This window comes from Dermacentor albipictus, chromosome 1 (genome assembly GCF_038994185.2).
Source record: "Dermacentor albipictus isolate Rhodes 1998 colony chromosome 1, USDA_Dalb.pri_finalv2, whole genome shotgun sequence".
Lineage (NCBI taxonomy): Eukaryota > Metazoa > Arthropoda > Arachnida > Ixodida > Ixodidae > Dermacentor > Dermacentor albipictus.
Window position 1 is genome coordinate 367,177,822 of NC_091821.1, and position 22,287 is coordinate 367,200,108.

At 44.2% G+C, this 22,287-nt stretch overlaps 1 protein-coding gene across 1 annotated transcript in view; it reads right to left on the reverse strand.

Annotated features, from left to right (window-relative positions):
- The window catches only part of Fs(2)Ket (Importin subunit beta Fs(2)Ket), a 74,374-nt gene that overhangs the window by 49,913 nt on the left and 2,174 nt on the right, over positions 1-22,287 (reverse strand). Inside the window, exons 3-7 of the mRNA XM_065438558.2 lie at positions 15,477-15,659; positions 12,204-12,413; positions 11,681-11,848; positions 7,436-7,561; positions 5,945-6,055 (exon numbers count right to left, since the gene is read on the reverse strand). Coding sequence (XP_065294630.1) covers positions 5,945-6,055; positions 7,436-7,561; positions 11,681-11,848; positions 12,204-12,413; positions 15,477-15,659 — 798 coding nt within the window. The remainder of the gene's footprint in view (positions 1-5,944; positions 6,056-7,435; positions 7,562-11,680; positions 11,849-12,203; positions 12,414-15,476; positions 15,660-22,287) is intronic.

Consider the following 22,287-nt stretch of genomic DNA (forward strand, 5'->3'; position numbering starts at 1 on the left):
ACACAGAATATGAAAAAAAAAAAAATCTTGAGAATAATGTTTGACACACAGCACATGTAACTGTGTCAGCCCCGATAAATTTTAACAAATACTATGCTCGTATATCCTTTCATTTATTTATTTACTTATTCCAAATACCTGCAGCGCCCGAAGGCATTATTGCAGGAAGGGTGGGGGTGAGGGTACATAACTAAGCCAAAGGCAACTAACAAAAAAAAAAATCAGAATGTGACATCTCTGTGCAATATGAAAATGTACTTTTTTTTACTGGTTGTCTATAATATGTTCCTCTGGTACCTTTGCTATCCGTCTGATCTTGTTTCCCAATTAATCTCTTTTGAGTGCCTTTTATGTACAGTGCAGTCCACTTATAACGATATCGAGAAAGACGAAAAATATGATCATTATAACCGATGATTGCTATATCTGAACTGCAGTTATACAAAATTTTTAAAAATTTTTTTCAAGCGCAGAACATAACTTTGCAGCTACGAACTCGAATTCGCTACTTGCTCTAAAGAATAGATGATGTAGACAGTAGGCCACGAAAAACAAACTTTATTTTTAGCGCCAATGACCGTGTCAAGGGTTAGGCACGCCGAAATAGTCCGAAATCTGCACTTGCTTTTGCGGCAGCTTCAGCTTCACAACCGCGGTGTGTATGGATTCCAGCTGCTGCGCAAACACTGGCGGCAATCCTTTAGCATGCATAAAATCAATTAAGGAGTCGATCGACGACAGTGCACTTTGCGTGGACATCGTGGTCGGGGTCAAGGAGCCACCGTCAATCTCGTTGTCACTGTCGCTGATGCCGTCGCCACCGTAGCACAACTTTGCCGTCTGTCGAGACAGCACATCTTCGGCGATCGCCTCGGTGACCTCATCGCAGAACGAGGCAGCACTGTCTGCAGTCAAAAACTCCTTCTTCGACACACCACCTGTGTCACCAGTAGGAACGAGCTCCCAGAGCTCAGTTATGTCAGCAACTTCCATCGGGTCGGTCTCAGCGGGTTGGGGAAGTTCGTCCTTACGCACAAAGCCCACCTTCTTGAAGCAATTGGTGATGAACCACTGGTAAAGCACTTCTTAAACATCGGCGTACAAAGGGTCTCTAACCCTTTTCTGCTGATCGGCATGGCCGCTGATAGCTCCTGCCTTCACAATCGCGGTGCTCCCGATTTTCAAGATGGTTGATATCGTTAATTGGACGAGCTCATACTTCTTCACGAGGGCGCTCACCTTGAAGCCGCATCGAGAGTCCTGCAAAATATCCATCTTCGTGTCAAGCGACACAGCTTTGCGCTTTGTCGGCGCCATCTTCGAACTGGGTTGAACCGTTGGTTGCATGCTGCTTCAGTGGCGTCAGCCAATGCCTCCTTTACTAGATGCCAGCCGCGTTGCTCGCTTTCCCATTGCGGCGACGGTTCCCTTAGTTGAAGTTAGTTCAGCATAAATTCCGTGAGGCGGCGCTCGTTGCCTTTTCAACTTCCAGCAGATGTGGCAGCGGCGGCTGAATGCTCCGCGGGCGGTTTATATGCACGGGCGTCTGTTAGCGATCGTTATCGCAGGCCTCCAAGATGGCAACAGACGCCATGGTAATCTCAGAGGACGCAGCACGTGATCTAGGTTGCAGACGTCCGCCACAAGCGGTGCTCGTTGCCTTTTCGCGGAGGAGAGAAAAGGGAGAGGGCCAGGAACCGAGTTTACGGACAATGCGGCTGGCATCTAGTAAAGGAGGCATTGCGTCAGCCTGCTATTGCGAGAGCAATGCCTCCAAGGAGGCGTTGGCGAGAGAGACGCGGGACAGGCGCCACCGCGCCGCTTTGCTTGTCGCTTTTTTTTTTCTTTCTCTCTCTTTCGGAGCGACTGTGGCCAACACACATGAAGCAGCTAGCGCCATCTTGTGGCGCGCTGCACGTACTCAGCTATTCTCCGGTGCGCGGGCGGGGCGAGACGCGCTGCGCGGTAATGGCGGCAGATACGAACTTATGGAGGTAACCATCGCCTCGCCTCAACATTGTTCGTTTCAGGGAACTAAGCAACGCAAATGTTACGATTATTTGGCACGGAAAACACCGTGTACTGTTTAAGCGAAATAGCATGAGATCGCCCACTTACCTGTCGAAAACGGAACTCAGAGAGAGTGCGATGAAAGGGGAAAAAACATGCAGTATTTATTCACTTCGCGGGACGTAAGTGTTATTTTCGTTTGATGTCGCGGCGGCCTAGCACGACGACAGCGGCCTCAAACTTACCGAAGCTGCGTGCCAGCTTCTCAGCCAGCCCCCCTCCTCACGGCAAACACTCGCACGGCAGATTCCTCGTTGGCGTTACGTATTCTCCGTGCACGCGTGCAGTAGTGCTGCATAAGTCCCGGGGCGCCTTTTTCATTGCCGGGTGCCGAAGTTTGGAAAACTTTTCGTTTGGAATACAGTAAACCCTCGTTAACTCGAAGTTGTAAAATCCGGGAAAAATTTCGAGATAAGCAGAGTTTCGAGTTAAGCAAAATGCCGAAAATTTCAGTGACCGGGTCACTGAAATAGCCAGTAACAACCAGCACTGCTAACAAACGCTCCACAGCACGAGGGGAGCTTTTGCAATAGACACAGAATTCCCAGGAAAAACTGAATTTTATTGTTTTGGAAAGAACTGGGTGATGCTTGCCTGCTTGGCGTTGGCATTCGGCGCGAGAAAAGCGTCCTCAAGCTGCTGAACGCACCGCATGAGCCGTTGTTCGCCGCCGCTGCATTCAACTTTGTTGCGGAGCAAACGTAGTAAGTTCCTTGTTTCTGCAGTTGTCGGCACTTCTCTAGCTGGTTCGTCGTCAGCGTGATCACCGTTGTTCACTGCCATTTCAACAATGTCCGAGTCGGACAACATTCCGGTAACGGGCACGTCCGACTCGTAGAGCGCGTACTCTTCAAAAGAGATTTCGCTGTCTTCGGCATCGCTGGCGCAGCCGGCAGCTTTGCGGACTTCGTCGCAAAGTTCATCGCAATCACCGAAATCGTCAGTGTCTGGCTCGAGCGATTTCTCGGCGCGCGAAAATCCTGCGTGCGCGAAACAGTTGGCAATCGTCAATGGTCGTACTTGTCGCCAGGCTTCGGCGATCAGGTGGACTGCACCCAGCAAATCTATTTCGTACTTCTTACCACTGTCGTAAGAGCACAAAATGCGGTGCAGGAGACTCTTTCTGTAAAACTTGCGAGCAACCTCAATGACTCCTTGGTCCATCGGCTGGAGCACGGACGTCATATTAGCAGGCAGGAACTCCAGCGTGACCGCCTCCAAGTTGTTGATTTTTCCGTGGCCGGGGCAGTTGTCCACGACGAACAGCACTTTCCGGCCGTCCCTTGCCATCTTGCGGTCAAGAGCACGTACATACTCTTCAAAGAGCGCTGCAGTCATCCAGGCCGTTTTATTGGCGCGGTAAGTCGCATCTCTCGGGAGCCGTGCATTTCGGAAGCACCTTGGATTGAGCGACTTACCGATAACAAGCAGCGGCAGTTTTTCATCGCCGGTGGAGTTGGCTCCGAAAAGTATCGTCACTCGGTCTTTGCGCTGCTTAGCGCCTGAGCACGCTTCTCCCTTCGGCGTGTATGTGCGGCTAGGCAGCATCTTATAGAACAGTGCTGCTTCGTCGAGGTTGAAAATGTCCTTGTCCGCGTAAGCCTTTTGCAGCTCAGCGAGGCGGTGGTTGCGCCAGGTGTCTGCAGCCCCTTCATCAACAGTGCCGCTTTCGCCGTGGATAGGCTTCGAGGCTACGTTATTTCTTTTTTTAAATCGTTCAAACCAGCCATTGCTGCAACTGAAGTCTGTGTGGCCCATCTGCAACGCCAGAGCGTCTGCCTTCTCCATCATCATTTGGGTTGTCACGGGAAGGTTGGCTGCCCTGACATTCCGGAGCCACAGCATGAGTGCTGCTTCAACGTCCGGGAATTTCGAGGCCCGAATCCGCTTCCGCTTGCTGGAAAAACTTTGCTCGAAGCCATCGAAGATCTTCTGCCGATTTTTTAAAACAGTCGATAACGTCGACAAAGGGGTGCCGAATTCTTTGGCGATGCTCGTTTTGGATCTTCCCGCTTTCTCCACTTCCTTGATTAACGCGACTTTTTTCTCCAGCGTCAGAGACTTGCACTGCTTGGGGCGGGACATCGTCGTCGTCCGTTGACCACACACCACACACACAACAACACAAAAAATCGCAGTCAACGCGTCGTGCGCACAGCGCGACGAAACAAAGAACAGAATCGCACACGCACAATTACGTCCGCACGTGCGAAATGCAGTGGCGCGACCAGGCGCGACTACTCGATAAAACCCATGAGCCCCCGCGCGCAAGCGGCGCACACCACGTGACTGCTTCCAAGGTTACTTGACGTGGTTGACGGAAAACGGCTGCATCCGCGGGAATTTTGTATTCGCTCCTAGAACGCGACCGCGTTCGGCACTTAAGTAGGAACCAAGCGCTCGCTCGGAGCCTGTATAACCTTTTGGTAACGGCCTTTGCCTTCAGCCGTCCCGGTCGAAATTTCGAGATATCCGTATTACGCCCGAAAAATGCTTCGAGATAAACGGGTGCGAATACATAACACCTATGGGTGGGGAAGGCGCGGCGTGGAAAACTTTCGACTTAACCGATATTTCGAGATATGCGAGTTCGTGTTAACGAGGGTTTACTGTAGTTACATTATCCTGCCCCTGTTCTCCTTGCGACGATCGCATTCATGAGCCTGACGTAACTAACGCGCAGCTTCTGCCACTGTCGGGCCTGAATAGCCCGTGCTGTCGCTTTCCGTGTCGTCCTCATCACCGTCGCTAGTTGACACTTCGGCAACATAGCGGCAACGATGGTGAAAAGTCGAACCTCGTAGCCGACATATCTCTTCGCGGTCGCAGCAGGGCTGCCGAGCAACTTCGCATTCCAAATGCCACACACTGTAGTCAACAGCAGATCCATGTCGCGGGCCAGCGCCGACTTCTTCGTGTCACGTTCGTATACACGGACGATGTCTAATTTTTCTTCTATGCTGAGCACCAGGCGTCTTTTTTAACCTAGCTTCGGCATGACGCGAGTCCTCACTTGCACGACGCCACAACGCTCTTTGGCCCGGCGTCCATGCGGCGTCGAAATGATGTTGATGTTGATGCGGCTTCACGTGCAAACGCACAGGGCACTGGAGGCCGTTGTACCGATCCCTGAGGCTTGATGTTCTGCCGGGCCACCCGATGGAGACAACGCACCGCCGTGTTTGCGCGACGAAAAGTGGAAACGCTACGTTTTAACCGATGCGTACGCAATAAGCTGGTACGGTTTATGCGAATACAAAATACATTATGTTCAATGGCCGCTGAGTCGGGGAATTGACTTTACTACTTTTAAACCGAAACTACTGTTTAAGCGGGTACGGTTTAACGAGGTTTTATTGTATCGTTATAAGTGGACTGCACTGTATTGTGATTTCTAGGTGTTTCAATTTTCTAATTTCTTCTAATTCTGTGCTAATTTGGTTTTATCCGAACTTTGATTTTACTACAGATAGTCATGTCTGCGTATTTTGTCCTGTATTATGTCGTGTTAGTTGCATTTTGCTCACAAACTTATGTGTTCATGTGCACCCCAGCCCCCATGTGATACCCTCTTCCAAGAGGGCTGCCCTTTAGGGGTATTCTGAATAAAGAAATAAAACACATTCCTGACCATGACCATGGAACTTTTCAATGAGGACCACTTTATGAAAGGTAGCTTCCCAATTTTTATGTTGTGTTTTATATTGCTCAGAGTCCATTTCTGAGCAAAAATAATTTATTATTGACTGTTTCTTAATTCATTGAATACTGGTGTGCGCCATGACTAAAACAACATTCACTTTGTATGCGCTGCAGAAGGAAAAAAAAGGTATTAGCACATACTAAACGTGAGCAAAGGCAAAACAAAACCCACTTCGGAGGCTTCTATAGAGAGGTCCACTTCTTCTTCACAGACATTTGACCAGAATTCAATGCCCTGCAATGCCACTTCGTCAATATCACTCTTCATTGCCTCCATGGTAATCTGCAAAATAAAAAATGAGGAAAACTATTTCAACAGTTCTCCACTCAACAATTGCTAATTGAAGACAGCCACATTTGTTTTTTCATGAAAGGTGCACATTTAATTTCTTTTTTGCTTGTTTATATGTTGTAACCAAGAAATTTGAATCGCAGGGTTCTCACCACAGTGGGCAACAGCAGGGGTAATGCCACCCACCGCTCTGTTTGACCACCCATCTTTTCGAGGGGGGACTCAGCAATTAGAATGGTCGAATTGGTTCATTTCGGATTATTGTTTTTTCCCGAGATCAGGCAGAAAACTGAACTTTGTAAGGTGCTATCGCACCGCCTATGACAATACCAAGATGACACAACACCGCCATCTTGGTTGGTATTAACGTAAAGAGGTGACATCAAAGCTTCAGATGGCTGCAGTGCTAACACGTATTCCACAGTTAAAAAAAAAAAGCACAAGAAGCAAGCGAAAAGAGGAAAACTAGCATCAATTCATTACTGCTGTCATGTGTGCACAGAAACGCTCCTATTGACAGTTGCAGATTTTAATTGCTGGCAGGCGTGCATTTTGACAGCAATGAGCTGTGCATTTTTTAAACCAGCAACATTTGGCAATGATAGTGGACTGCAACGCTGGGTCGCGTTGTTGCAATGACGAGTGCAAAATCTAAATTTGTCAAATGTATCATGCAAAATGGCAGAATGGTCGTATCAAAAACAAGAGGGGGGGGGGGGGGGAAGAAGAAAAAGGTCATTTGAGGATATGAGGCGGAGACAACAGCAGCGACGTCTCTGCTGGCAAGGGAAGTGGTTTTTTCAAGGCCATGTGGGCTTTATTTCTCAACTATTAGTGTAGTGCACAGTCGTCGTCATACTCAAGATCGAACACTTCTCCCGTGGAGGGTGCTGGAGATATTTGGTTGAGGTTCTTTGAAATCATAGCCTTACCAGTCTCCCTCCCAAATCAAAAATATTTGATGCTCATTGCTAACAGCCTGTGTTCGTCAAAATTAAGCTGCTGCAGATAATCTTGCTTGTTCGGGTCAAGTCTGACGGCAGCTGTGCAGTGTGGTAATTTGCAAACATAGTAGTCAGCGCGTGATCTGCCCACAGCCCCTGTCTGTTTGCAAAGGCAAAGTCTCACAGGGGCCCCTTTATATAATGCGACAAATTTTCTGTTCAGTTGCTCCTTGTGCAGTACTTGGCTACTATTTGTCTCCAAATTTAATAGCTTGTTATTGGCAGAATACAGCTACCATTATACTAACTTTATCTCTTTTACAAATAACTAATCAAGATAAATTAAATGCAGGAATCGCAGGATGAACCACAGTATAGGTGCGACGAATGTGCATTCACATCCTACAAATTCAGTGGCATTACTCACAGCGAAAAGAGCGGGCCCCATGTAGTGCTCCATGTACTGGTAATACAATGACATTATCTTCACAAGGCACTGTAGTGCTGCGACTCGCACCTGTGTGTTGCTTGACTGGGTAGCTTCACACACCACCTGCATTGCCACGCATGATAAAAGTCAAGTGAAATTCATGAGCACACATACCGTATTTACTCGCATAATGATCGCACTTTTTTGTCAGAAAAAATTGACCCAAATTCAGGGGTGCGATCATTACGCGAATTAAATTTCCCGCGGAAAAAAAAAATTTTTTTTTCGTCCCTCGTTTGCTGCAGGATGCGGGTGCGGGACACCAAAACAAAAATGGCGGCCGGCGGAGCAAGCCGAACGCGCCGAACGGGATCTTTTTTTTTTTTTCTTCTCGTGAGTACATTACGTGCATTGAACCAGTTTCTTCCGTGTCAGTGATGAATAATATAGTTAATATCGTCAAGTTTGCGGCAATAACGTAGCCATGTGCACTTAGAGGGGACAGAAACAGATGGGCGCGCTTAGCTGCCAGTGACAGAAACCCATGGCCGGCGTGCTGCGGAAACTGCGGCATCTGTTTTCACTACTATCCTAACACGGCACGTTTCCGCTAAGGGTGGGCGAATATCTTAGCTTTGTTACAAGCGTTGGCGTATGAATAGGGTACACTTTTAACGTATCAGTGTAAACGTGGCTACTATCATTGCCGCGCGCGATTTGTTGCGTGCTCACGAGTGCAGATGAAAAGAATCGAAAGGTGCCTTTTTTGTTTTTGTTGACTACAACCATTATAAAGCCTACCCATAATAAAGGCAAGTTTGGTTGTACCTCTTTTTGCCATGGAAGTGCGGAAAGTGATGAAAGTAATGAAATGAGGCATCTACTTAAGCATGTTTGGTGCGTGCAGACGAGTCGTTCGCGTAGCATTCGACAGATGGTAAGCGCGATCATTATTAGCTAGGCTTGGCACACGACATATCGCTGCGGCAAGTTCAGGGTGCGATCATTACACGGGAAATAAAAAAAATCGAATTTTGACGACAAAATTCAGGGGTGCGATCATTATGCGAGTAAATACGGTATATTTGTATCTCTTAATTCTTGCAAAAAAATATTAAACACGAAGAAAACTCGTTCATGCCCTTTTGCTTGTTTACATAAGTTGTAAACAAGCAAAACAGCAAGCAAGCAAACAGTACAAGTAGATAAACAAGCAAGTTTATCTGTATGTACTGGGTGACAGGCAAGTTCATTGCCTGCCACCCAGTACATACAGATAAAAAACAGTGACTGGAGCATGGTCAGTCTTGAAAACCCTACATTTTCAGCATTACTTCCTTGATACCAGTATATTAGGGATATTCAAAATACAAGGGCCGAAGCTATAAGAAACACTAAGGTTTTTGTGAAAAGTATAAAAGCTATGAAAAGCACTATGCCTTTTATAGCTCAGAATACCCGACAGACCACAAAACATTTAAACCACTAAGGACACATGTAACTACAATGAAGCCAGTAGCATTTCAAGCCCCTTTCTTCGTCATCTGCCAGTGATGCTGAATATCCAACACGGACCCATACCAATTGCCTTAGTATACCCTACTCCTTAGCATTTCCCATTCTGATAAATGTCCCAATGGAATGCTTGTGGCACTTGTGAAGTAGCTGCGCTCGGCTGCTCAATATTGCTGCTTGATATCAGCAAATGAGTGCATGCACTTTTTATTCTGAAATGACCATAAACTCCATTTAACCCCACGCAAGCGGTTAGCCCATTACAGACTGCCAAACTGCAACACAGTCGATGAACCATCGTAAAGCAGCAAATTTAGTATACAGCAATCAAGCCTGATAACTTATGCATTATTTTGCTTCAGATGTAATTCCATAGTAGCACAGTCAATTACTGTCCCTATTATTTTGTAGTTGCAAACTGAACAAATTTCTCCAACTCTATTGTGCAATACAGGAATATAAACTGGCTGCAATATCTCATCACAAGGCATATATTTTTATTCTTTTGTGAGCTTCTTCAAACGGGGAGCAATTTACAAATAGTCAATTTATTACAGCAAAGCTGAAGCATAGCATAAATTAACGAATAACAATCCACAGCCTATACTTCCCACAATTTTCTATAGTGGCTGCCTGAGTCGAGTCATAGTTTTATTTCACGTGAAACTACCCTATTTACTTGAATGTAACAGGACCGCGATTGTAACGTGAGGGTCGACTTTCCAGTCAAGCGAAATAAAATTAAACCACGAATGTAATGCGAGATGACAGGAAGAAGAAATGGGACCTTAATTCAAAAATCACAATTTGGAAACAAGTTCTTTTGGGCAATCCTTTTCAGGGATAGGCTCACTTTCACGAAATTTCGCATGACATCACTGAAAGCATCCCCGACAAGTGTTTTTGGCGCTGTGCAAGCTCGCTTAAGTGTCAAGAGTGCTGTCAGCCATATACTTTGAGGGGATTGGTGCCGGGACAAGCCAAGCTTCGCAAGAGCAAAACAATCTCCAAAAGTGAAAAATCACATCATCTCCGAGCTTCTTTGAGATCAAGTACTTCTTAAGAGGCCGAAGATACATTTCAGTTGGGGACACTACGAGGTCACTACGAGGTTTACAGAGCCTTTCCAGCCGGCCTTGGATTTAAACAGGGCCTTCCGTTGGTCTTGCCATCTGGGAATCATTGAATAGTTGACGTCGAGCTGGTGACTGATGGCGTAGTTTTCCACCCTTTCGGCCATCGAAATTACTCGCTTCTCGAAGCGGGCGCCATACCGAATGTGCTGCATTGCCATAACATCGCAAATAAACGGAGTCGAAGCACAAAAGGCCACAGGGTGCTGCAGCACTGTAACCGTAACACCAGTCGCAAGCACAGCGAAAATGGCATCGATTTCAACAAAAACCAGGTTTTGACTTCGATCGAGTTGTTTACAGACTGGATCGGGGCATACAAGTTGCCAACACAACGCTAAAAATGGCAAGATTTTGAATATTTGCTTCAAAATTATCAATTTTGCCGTTATTCGAATGTAACACGTGGGTCGAGTTCAAGCAATGAAAATCACGAAAAAAGCTCGCATAACAATCAGTAACTATGGTACTATGAAAAGCAAAATTGTCATTCATCAGACTGTAGCACAAAGCTACAAAGGAAACCCATTTCAGTTTCTCAGAAAAAGCTTTACAGTTCAAGAAAAATTCGTCCTGGTCTCAACTATGCTTTGTCATAGTCTCGCAAGAGAAGACTAAGGAGCAAAGAATTCAGTGATGTGCTGCACATGTATATGCAGTTAAACCTCGATATAACAAACTTCAATTAACGAAATTCTCGATATAAGAACGTATTTAACTTTTCATAACCTATTGTCCATTTCAAGAACACCACGTATTTAAAACCTCGATATAACTAGTGTATTTGTATGCCATTTCAATATAATGAAATTTCACTCTCGCTGCAAAGGAATGGGGACAAAACCGACCGACCACCCCACCGCCGAAGTGGAGCCGCATCACATTCCAAAGTCCAGGTGCAATAAGACCCTATCGTGCCCCGCTACCCACTTAGTGCTTTACGAGGCAAAGTGTCCAAGGGTGAGACATGAAAGATGGTGACTTCACGAGTGCCGCCTTCTCACACGAGCAAAGGGAAAGAGGGGGAGTGGAGCGAGCTCGCAGTAACAGCGCGCCTGAGGGGCGGGGTACGCTGTCTGTCTGCCATCACGTAAGCTGTCTTCCTGCGCATTTAGTATTGGAGGTTGCATAGTCTCGAGTTTCGGTTACTTGCTGGAGCTAGAAGCAGACGAAGCATTCTCTCTTCGCTTCCAGTACTTTTCACGGTAGCGTTGCCCCAGTGCCGGCAACCTTATCAGCCATGGGGACAGAGTGCATGCATAAGCATGGCTGGCTTCGCTTAATTCATACCGCTGATGAGAAGATATCGCCGACATGGCATGAAACCGTATCATTCGTCGACGACTCCCAAGCTGCTTAAAATTAATTGTTTTCTCCTTCGAGTTTGCTTTTTTTCGATTGCTTGATAATTCAGAAAATTATGCAGCCTCTTTCTGTGTCAGCAACTGTACTTATGTGCATAAAAGGTCGAATTTCAAAACAATAAAATTTCAATATAATGAAGCAAATTGTCAATTTTACCTACTTCGTTATATTGAGGTTTAACTGTATTTTCTTAAAAGAACCAGTAACACTTAGACAAAAAGCATCTTACCTGCATAATGAAGTGCCTTTCAGAGTCCTTTTCAAAGTTTGCTCTCGTGAACTCGAGAGAATTGAGCAAAGCGGTTGTTGCGGCAAGCTTGACGTGCTCTGAAGGTTCGTCCTTGCGCATTCCATGAACAATTGCTGTCAAGATATCATTGCTCTGACCCAATAACACCTTCGGAAAAAATACAGACAAAACATGAATATACATTTCCTACAGTTAACCCTTTCTCGTAAAGGTTACTAACAAAAAGCTTGAAACACAATATTACAAAATGTTAATGCCTCCACAAAGATAGCCATCACCAACCTGTTTCTTACTACAGTAACAAAGAATACAGTAAATAGACAATGCCTTAATTTGAGAACACAACAAACACTATCTTTAACAAACAAGCTCAAGAATCAATTTATTTTTCGATTATCATATGTGCCAGCAGTTCTGACTTTACAATTGAGAAAAAAAAATGATATCTAAAGCCAGAATATTACATCACGCAGGAACAAAAAGTAAACAATCCGATGCTTACGTCGGGCTCAATGTCTTGGCAGATATAGCCAATTGCTTCCAATGTGGCCTCCCTAAGCATTTCTGTGGAAGCTGGGTTTGTTGCATTGTTTGTCAGCACTTGTATAAGATCTGGCCATTGCATTTGAGGAAGTTCAGCCACCGCAACATATGCCACACACTGTGCTGCTGAACTTGGGCGGATTGTCTCTGTGCCAAGTGCGCTCAGGATCTGCAAATGACCACAAAACACAAAGTTAATCAGCTGTTCTCATTCGTTACATGAATGCTAAAATATAAGCTAAAATGCAAAACAAAGTTAAGCTAAAGTGATACACTGACAGTCCAGAAATGCCCACACAATTTCACCCAGAATACAGCTTTCGTAAGCGAGAGAATGACAAACAACGACCAGATGGGTGTGACAGTGCCGATTGAAGTGATTACACATAGCAAGCTCTTAATGACATCTTGGGTGTCATTTTTAAACCTTTTAATGTTGTTCTTTTCTTACGAATTATAAAAGTTTTTTTTTTTTGGTTATGCAGAAGGTAATAAATGACACAGACAACGGCAAATGCACTCTTTGTGACGTCTTCTCATTCCTGTGTGACAGCAAGACGTGCAGCGCACTATATGATACAATTCTTCTCAGCATTGCCAGCATCCGATATGGTCGAAAGTGCCTCTTCCTCAAACAAAAAGATGTCGTCTTCAGAGTCCAAATGTGGCTCGTATTCGGAGGTGGAAAAGCCGTTGCTCCAATCAACAGTTGCAAGTCCCTAGCACACAGCCAACTCAAAGCGGTCGCGTGGCCACACTTAAAGGGTCCCACACCAGGCCACACAGCAAATTTGGTTGTATGCTGAAAGTTGTTACATGCCCTCTAAGGAGCATTCTACAGCAATGTTTCAAATTGGTTCATTAATAACCGAGATAGAAATATTTCAGGGCCGCAAACCCATTATTTCAGGGGGCGAGTGTCACTGGCAATATAGCTTCTCCACTTGCCCCCCGTCTAGCCTCTGCAAGCAAAATTCGTTCCCTGTGTTCTCCTATACCGAGGCCTGAGGATCGCATGATGCATACGTCACAAGCCCTGCCTCATTCTTTTTTTATTTCTCCCGCTTTTTGCTGCCCAGCACACTTCTGCTGATGGTCTGGCACGCAAGCTGTTCTGTTTGTCTCGTTTCATGCAGCACACAATTTTGCGTGCAGTGCGCGAGAACACCTGACTAGCAGTACAAGCCCGTGTTACATAAATACTGAGGCAGACACAAGCGGATCACAGAGCATGACATCGTGCTGTAACACAGTAGAAAACAACATGGTTTTGTTCTCTGCACGTGACTCCATCATTCAGCAAATGAGTTAAGGAGAAAAGGCATGGCTTGTAATTGTGACTTGGGTGACTTGTAATCGTCCATAGCTATCTTAATATGAGACATTTCACTTAAATTATGGTGAATGTTTTACTGTAGTTGTACCCCACGCATCTATAAAACTTGTCCAAACCAATTGAGGGACCACTTTAGCGAAATAGTCAACAAATATAGCAGAGATGGCTTTATGCATATAAATGTGGCATTCGAGATAAAAATTACATGGTTTATTTTATTAGTTTTTAATAGAATACTTTTCTGAAGTCGCTTCTACCATTGCAACTTGAGAAAGTAGTTTCATTAATTTTTAACAGAATGCCTTTCTGAAGTCACTTCTACCATTATGACTTGCACAAGGCATTTGCACAATTACCACGTTACAAGTAAGCAAAAAGGAAACAACTATAACAGAACAAGGGCATGCAAGGTAGGTCACACACTATACGATGTGTACGACTAAGCCGGAATTAATGAAGACACCCAGAGTTCTTTTTTTTTTGACATGCAAAGCCTCTCCTGCAAAACTGTGCGTTGGGGTCATGTGGAAGATGTTTAAATTGAAAGCATGGGACCTGCTCTTCCGATCATGCAGGGTAGCAAAGAGGACTCCCCATTAATGGCAAACTAGTAACCAGCGGTTGCTAACCTTCTTGTCTTTCCCTCTCTCTGTTTCCTACTCCACCCCATAGCCAGCAGCTGAGTTTGCATATTACAAGGTATCTCTGGAGTAGCACCTTCAACAACTATTAACAACGACCAAATATTATCTGAAGCTACATTTCGATATAACCTCCTTGAGCGAGCTCCGCACCACAGTAGTACGAGGAATAAATAGCTGCAGATCTGTGACTGGCCACTCTGTTAACCTCCATAACGATGATGATGGCACACTTTAGGTCCTGGTTTGAGTTTTGCAAAGGGCCAACTCTTATATTCCTTGGCGCATGCTTGGTGCCACAGAAACTTGTGCCATCCTACTTTAAAAGGCATTTTGGTACTAGCCCTACGAGATGGGAACACATTATAATTGTCTCTGGTATTCAACCACTCTTAATAAATATATTGGTGCACTCCATCATAAGACAGAAGAAAATGCTACTTGCCCAGTTCTTTTCAACATTTAGAAAAAAGAACTCATTGGTGTTACCCTAGGCAATAACGTGGATGGTTGAAAAGTTTTGTTTTCACTCATCTCTGTGCCGCCTGCACTTTTGTGTTTCAATAGTTTTGTTATCGCATAGGGCTGCACTGGTTTTGCTGGCTCACAAAACTCGCATAAACTGCAAGTAGCAGAGAATGAGGTCCATCATGAAGAGCGTCAAAGATCTTGTTTATGATTTGGCATGCACTTTCCCTTCCTTTGTTGCACTATCTGCTCCGTCTCAACAAGCATTATTATATTTTTCATATCTAAAGTTTCCGGATGCCAAACGCCACGCATAGAGAAGAATGCAAAGAGGGTGTGATAGCCAATGCAACGTCATGAGACTCCACACAGGGGCGAGCGATTTGAATCGCACTAGTGGTATGCAGACCCTTCAGACACTATTTTCTCTTGAACTATCTTGGAACGAAACAAATGCTGCGAGGCTTCTGGAATGGTATTTTAACAGTCCACATTGACTTAATGGTTTCCTTTGTGTACCTTTAAAGAAGAAGCTGGAATTTCTGTCACCTGCCCTCTGTGCTGAAAAGTTTTTCTTGTTCAGGCAATGGTTGATTCATATGCTCTACTTTTTTTTTTCATTGTTATTATTCTTTAAAATTCAATGTTCACCTCATGGCATAAATTAAGGCGGCTTTGCATTCCTCCAACCTATTGGCAACAGACACTCGTATCAAAAAAAGGTAGGCTGCCCATGCAAAGGTCAGATATTTATACACATTGTTGGATACCCCCATATGCCACTCACATTATTCTTGATGTACATGCGCGCCTCCTGGGGAAAGGAAAGCCACCGCTGCTGGTACTGCGTCCTCAAGTCATTGTCTTTGGATGTGAGACTGTTCTTGATCTGGAGGCCTGCGGCCATGCGGGCCACAGGGCTGTTGTTCGCCCCTTGGAGAACCTCCGAAAGGGAGCGAAGGAACTCCGCCTGCAAATGGGAACGTGGCACACGTCTCACACACTGCACTATGCTGCCAATCACAAGAATTGCTTGCACACAAATGTCGCCCGACATACACAAACAGGCACACACAACAATCCCAACCTATTTTAGCTCCTGCAGACAGAGGGTACTTAAATAAAAGACAACAGGAAGGTATGTCAATCGGACGCTAAAGGTATTTCTATATCAGATATGTAGAGGGGAACAATGAAAAAAAAAATGAAATGAAATGTCCCACGCATAGATGAGGCTCATTAATGCACAGCATAGGCATATTAAGTGTTAAAGAATTTAATTTCTCAACCACCAAGTATCTAGCCACAAGAAAAAAATTTCCAGGAGTGCTCTCAACCAGGCCCAGCACCAGTTGTCTGCTTTACTAAGAAGCTAAAACGACAGCAGCTTTCAATTTTTGTTTTCTTTTTTTCATACAAGATGTCACAGTAAACTAGGGAATGCGTGAGAAGACCGTACTACCACCGTGGCTGCTTGTACTGTTTGTACCCTGTGCGATAGCCAAAGTAGATAGCATCAAGCAAAGGACAACATGGACATTACACAAATCTTATTAACAATCTGACATAACAGACAAATGATTGGCCTCTTTCGCTAGCACGGAGAGCACTTGAACGAGTGTTTTGGAGCAAGCCATGTGCTACTGGTCAGACACAAACAAATCTAGACAAACGTCTATACTTGCGCTTAACAGTGATGGGAACCACAAGCATATCTTTACTGCAGTTGAACTGGTATAATGACAGGTCGCATTACTTCAAGGTTTTCACCCACACCCACTACTATGCTCAACTGTCACTGCAAATCATGTTTTTGTACTGGCACCCGGATTAAAAACAAAAAACAAAAAAAATAAGGCAGGAGGGGAGATCACTCCCACAGCATGGCTATGAAGGAATTGCATATTTGCAGAACTCCTCATTTCACCTGCCCTGTGAAGCTTCATTTTAACCTAAGACTGTTGTTAATACACTTATCTGTTTCTTTTCAGTAACAAATATGTGCTGCTCTCTATTAAAGATTTTCTTTTGCTTCTCAAAAGTTAGTGTGAATGGTAGCTGCCTTTTATGTAACAGGGGGGATGTGCAATCTTTTTCATGTTCACAAAGGATGATGGGAGTTACCTTGTCCTGAAGGACTAGTGCAGTATAGTTTACTTTGCAACAGAACATGAATTTTCAATGCGAACAACACCATCTACATGCCACACTGACCAGCACATTAGCACCTTTGTTTGTACCGAGGCTTTTTCAAATGACACCCACGTATTGAGGCTTAAGGTAAAATGTCAGTAGAAAAGTTTGTTTGTTTGTGTGTGTGTGTGCACACATGAAGCGAGGCGTTACAACCTTGTTTCTCATCACAATGTCAGCTGATCAAGAAAAGCAGTGTTACTGGCTTGACTGTCTATGCACATTGCAAGCAGTGCCTTCAAGACAAAACAGGCTGAGAAAGGATGTTTCCGATTCTCTATTACACCTATGAGTGCCACGTAGTAAAATGTAGTACAGTGAAAGCTCGTTAATTCGAACTTCAATAATTCGAATTTATGGATAATTCGAACTGTACGACTTGGTCCGGCCAAGCTCCACAGAAGTCTATGTATAAAAAAGTCCATCAATTCGAACGCGAGAAGGTTCCCTCACGGATAATTCGAACTATGCTCGTATGACACACGGCCAGAGAAGCGCGCCTACTGCCTACACACAAGGCTGTATTGCCTCCGAAACGGAGAGAACGGCGAGAGAAGGCAAAATCGGAAAAAAAAATCTAACCAACGCGGGGTCAGCCAGAAGGCAGCGGCGGCTGCCGCCTCTCCGTTCTACGTAACCTCCGAGACTTCTTGCCCGTTGCGAATCTCGGAGGCTTTGCAAATCTTGTAGAACTGCTAATGTTGTGTGGAGATGGCACAGCAAGCTCCAAAACACAGCGAATCAAGTACGTCGCAGCTGCGCTTGCAATCAAGAACCAACGAATCAGGGCCTTCGCCACCTTCACATGTTCAGCGTCTTTGTCTCGGCAGTCTTCATCAGTTGCGCACGTCTGTTTTCAGCTTAGGAGGCATCGGCCATCGCGATTCATTGTGATGGTGTTAAGCCTCGGCTAACGTTCGTTTCAGTGGACATCGGTGGTGTGGCACAGTCGGACCCAGAGCTTCGACTTGAAGAGGGCGTGTGCCCGCGGCACACGCCATCACTTTCTGAAACGCCAAATTTCTGACATGCCCTACTGCTTCCAAATCGCAGTGTACTGTTGCCCTCCTTCACTTTCGTTAGTTCGAACTTTCGTTAATTCGAACTGAAGCGGCTTCCCCTTGCGGTTCGAATTAACAAGCTTTTACTATAACAATTTATCTTTCAGCAAAATTCAGTTAATTTGCTCATTAGAGTTAGTGTGTGCTGTGCTAAAGAATTAAAACGCAGTAATCACAACTTGGATTGGAGATCGCAGGGAAAGGCCTTCATCCTGCAGTGGACATAAAATAGGCGAATGATGATGGTTAACCACAGCTTGACCCTTAGGCAAATAACAATTTAGGTGCACATACTTTCTGCTGAACGCTGGTGAAGAAAGGTATGTTCAGCTAATCTAGAACGCTATTCTCCTGATGTGCAACACAAGAGTCTGGTAAAAGGTCAGTAGTGATAGCATAACTCATCACTTATGCATATTTAGCTAGTGTGCCTACATCTCAGTTTGTATACATTACAGAGAGCAGTAAAGCATAAACATCATACGAGCGATTTTGTGCGCGACGGCTCTGCGCGACAAAATGGGTCTTCGCACAAACAGATCACTCGTTCTCCTCGCTCGAGTGCTTGGTTCTGGAAATCTAGAATTCATCGCTTGTCGTCCGAAAGTGCTATGAGCAACTAGTCAATAGCATGAAGCCGGAATTGGATATAACATCAGTCAAGTACTACTAATTGTCACACAGAATGAGCAAATGACTAAATTTTATACATGCAAGGATAAGAACCTACTTCAAGACCTTCAGGTATATCTTATGCTGCTCCTTACAGTAAAACACAAATTTAAGTTAATAAAGCATGTGTTATGCCAGTTTCAGTGCTTATTTGCTGCCCTCAAACCAACAACACCGGGGTGACGTTGCTCAATGTCGTCACTCACATGGGGTAGGACTTGTACGCAACGAGCAAACACAATAGCCATCTGCATTGCATCGCTTGTCACTGTAGCGCACAAGATCACATGCATGGTGTTTAAACAGTTTGCTAGTTCATATTAATGCATCCTTATTTGCACCACACAGCTACATCACATCAATTTTAAAAGTTACTGCACCAATATGTGGGCATCAACTGATACAAAAACCTGTCTATGTAACCCAGATACACATCTACAGGGATCTATTTGAACTTGCAGACAATCATACTTACAAGTTGGAATAGGCTTCACAGAAGATAATAAAATCATGTTCATTTTATAGTTGATGCTTTCCCGCCCACCCCAATCAGTTTGCATTCATGTAAACTCTTTTCTAACCTTCCTTCAATATAACGACATTGGACTGTACTTTAGGCAGCCACAAATTTCAGCAACTACATCAAAGCAGAATTTTAACTAAGGTCAAATGCCTTTATAACAACACAGCTGGGGCCTCTGAAATAATTCGCTGCAAAGGTCCCCTCATTCACGAGGTTGCACACCACTACACAGTTCACAATAGACCTAAGAAAGAATTTTTTTTTTTTTGTTATACAGGTCATTTCATTATAGAGGCATTGTAGAAGCTGTGGACAGTGAAATGTGCAGCCAATGATAGTCCGGTAAGTGCAAGTTTTGTTTTTTTCTCAGTCAATTGTTGAGCACGCGCCACGCACTCATTTAATGTGCGTGTGATTTGGCAATTTTGTGTAGGAGAAAAGAAGAGAGGCATGAATAGGAGAGAGAGAAAAGAAAATGCGATTTTGTATGTTGCTCCAGCATTAAAACATGACAAAAGATTTTTCTAGTGCATAGCATATGCACAAGGACAACAGTTAGTTTACAACTTTACATGCAGTCTATCACATACTTATAATTTTCTGATCATGACAGAATTTCTACCTGTGCTACTAATTTAAATATCAGAGCTCCAGTGCTTCTAATAAATAGTTGCAAATTACGTTTTCACTAGTGTGGTCTGGAATGCTAATATTCCCAATATCTCTACCCTAAAATCCAAATTATAGAAATTCTGGACAATTAAGAAGAATGTTAAATCAGTTTAGAGTGATTAAAGTGATTAAAGTGTTCTTTCACAACTCTATTCCTCTTAATGTCAAAGTAATAGGTTGATTATTAGAAGAGAAAATTAATGCCAAAGACCCATTCATGAAATTTCACACCACAACCCCAGCATTGATACATCAGGGTGACATCACGGATCTCAAAGTACTTTCTCGTAATTGAATCGTCGTGGCTCACTAGATGTTTCTGAAACTTGCCAAGTTCAGCCTTTGGCTCCTATAGAATACAATATAGTCAATCTTTATCAATAAAAAAAAATTAGCTCGGCCCTAGCAAACGCTGTCAAACTCCGTGACATCATGTTTAACAAATCTTTTCTCTTTAGTGTCCCTTTAAGAAATGCAATCTTTAGAGTGACAGCCATTGCAAAAGATTATTATTAATAAAACAAAGTGCATTAAAAAAGTGCTTCGTCATTTTATGTGACAACAAACAAAGACTATTAACCCTGTCCCTACAGTGGACGATCTGAGCTCATCCACACAGTTTATACCGCTCCCACCGAAGACGAGCTGGAACAAGCGCTGGTGCACTGTCCCAGTCAAGCTACCCTGATGAATTTTGTTTAGTTCTTTTTGGCCTGAACAGATGGTGCTGTAAAAAAATAAAAACATTCAAAGCTTGCATTTTGACCAAGTAACATTTAGATGTTGGCAACTGGGATTTAAAAGTGGCATCCTCCTTCTGTGAGTGTGCGTGCCGGCATTGGCTCTGCTCCGGAAAAAAGAAAAAAAAGTTTGTTTGCAGAAGACTTGTCAGACTCGGACAGCGAACAAGAAGTTCGATTTTCCTCCCAGAGTGGCAGTGTCCACACTGAGCAGCATATCTTCTCTGAATCGTCGGATTCGGACTAAAATAGTGTTTCAACGTGTAAGCAACAGACAAGGTTTGTTTTCACAGCCGCGCTTGGCATAAAGGTACCCGAGACTAAGGATGGGAACTGTGCACCACATTTTGAATTATTTCTAACGAATGAACTAACAGATTTCATTCTCCGTGAAACCAACCACTACACGTAGCTAGTGTGAGGAATGTTGAGTAGCTCTCTGCACTACTTCGTGCTTTCAAGTGTGCCACACCAAGTCTATAATTTAGGGTTTTGACATCCCCCGCCACAAGTGTGAGCCCCCTTTTCACACTATTGTTTTTAATTTCGAAAGAGACATTTTTTGCAACAAGTACTACAGAAAGTCAGAGACTCTCCGCTGTGCAGTGAAGCCAATCCTCTCCACATTTTCAAAAAAATATTTTGCATGTATCTTACAAATAAAGTACTCTTAAGGAAATGTTTTGGTTGTTTCAATATGCGTAGAATTATTTAGGCAAATAAAAAAATTGGTAATTTTGTATTACCTTTAGCAAAAAAGTTGGTAGGGGAAGGGTTAGTACAGAACAACGGCACAATGAATCAAAGCAGAATAAAGGTGTCTTACTGCACTTGATCATTGTACAAATGCGTTTCCAACAAAAAGCCACAAACTGCAGTGTTAGACTCCCTGACACAAGCAGATCATCATCATCATCAGCCTATTTATGTCCAGTGCAGGACGAAAACCTCTCCCTACGATCTCCAATACCCCTGTACTGCGCCAACCAATTCCAACTTGTGCCTGCAAACTTCCCAATTTCATCACCCCACCTAGTTTTCTGCCATCCTCGACCGCGATTCCCTTCTCTTGGCACCCATTCTTTAACTCTAATGGCCCACCGGCTATTCAGCCTACGCATTACATGGCCTGCCCAGCTCCATTTTTTTTCCCTTAATGTCAATTAGAATATCGGCTATCCCCGTTTGCTCTCCGATCCAAACAGCTCTCTTCCTGTCTCTTAATGTTACGTATATTTTTCATTCCATCGCTCCTTGTGCGGTCCTTAACTTGTTCTCAAGCTTCTTCTTCGTCAAAACTCCAAGTTTCTGCCACACATGTTAGCACCGCTAGAATGCAGTGATTGCACATCTTTCTTTTCAATTATAGTGGTAAGCTTCCAGTCAGAATCTGGCAATGCCTGCCGTATGTACTCCCAACCCAATTTTATTCTGTAAATTTCCTTCTCATGATCTGGGTGCCCTGTGAGTAATTGACCTAGATAGATGCACTCTTTCACAGGTTCTAGAGGCTGATTGGAGAACCTGAACTCTTGTTCCCTTGTCAGGATACTGAATATTATTTTTGTCTCCTGCATGTTAATCTTAAACCCCACTCTTCCACTTTCTCTGTTAAGGTCCTCAATCATTTGATGTAATTCATCCCCAGTGTTGCTGAACAGGGCAATGTTATCCGCAAATCGATGACGCTGTCTATTGTAAAACAGATATTGTAAAGTGCTGTGTCCGCGTCGTACC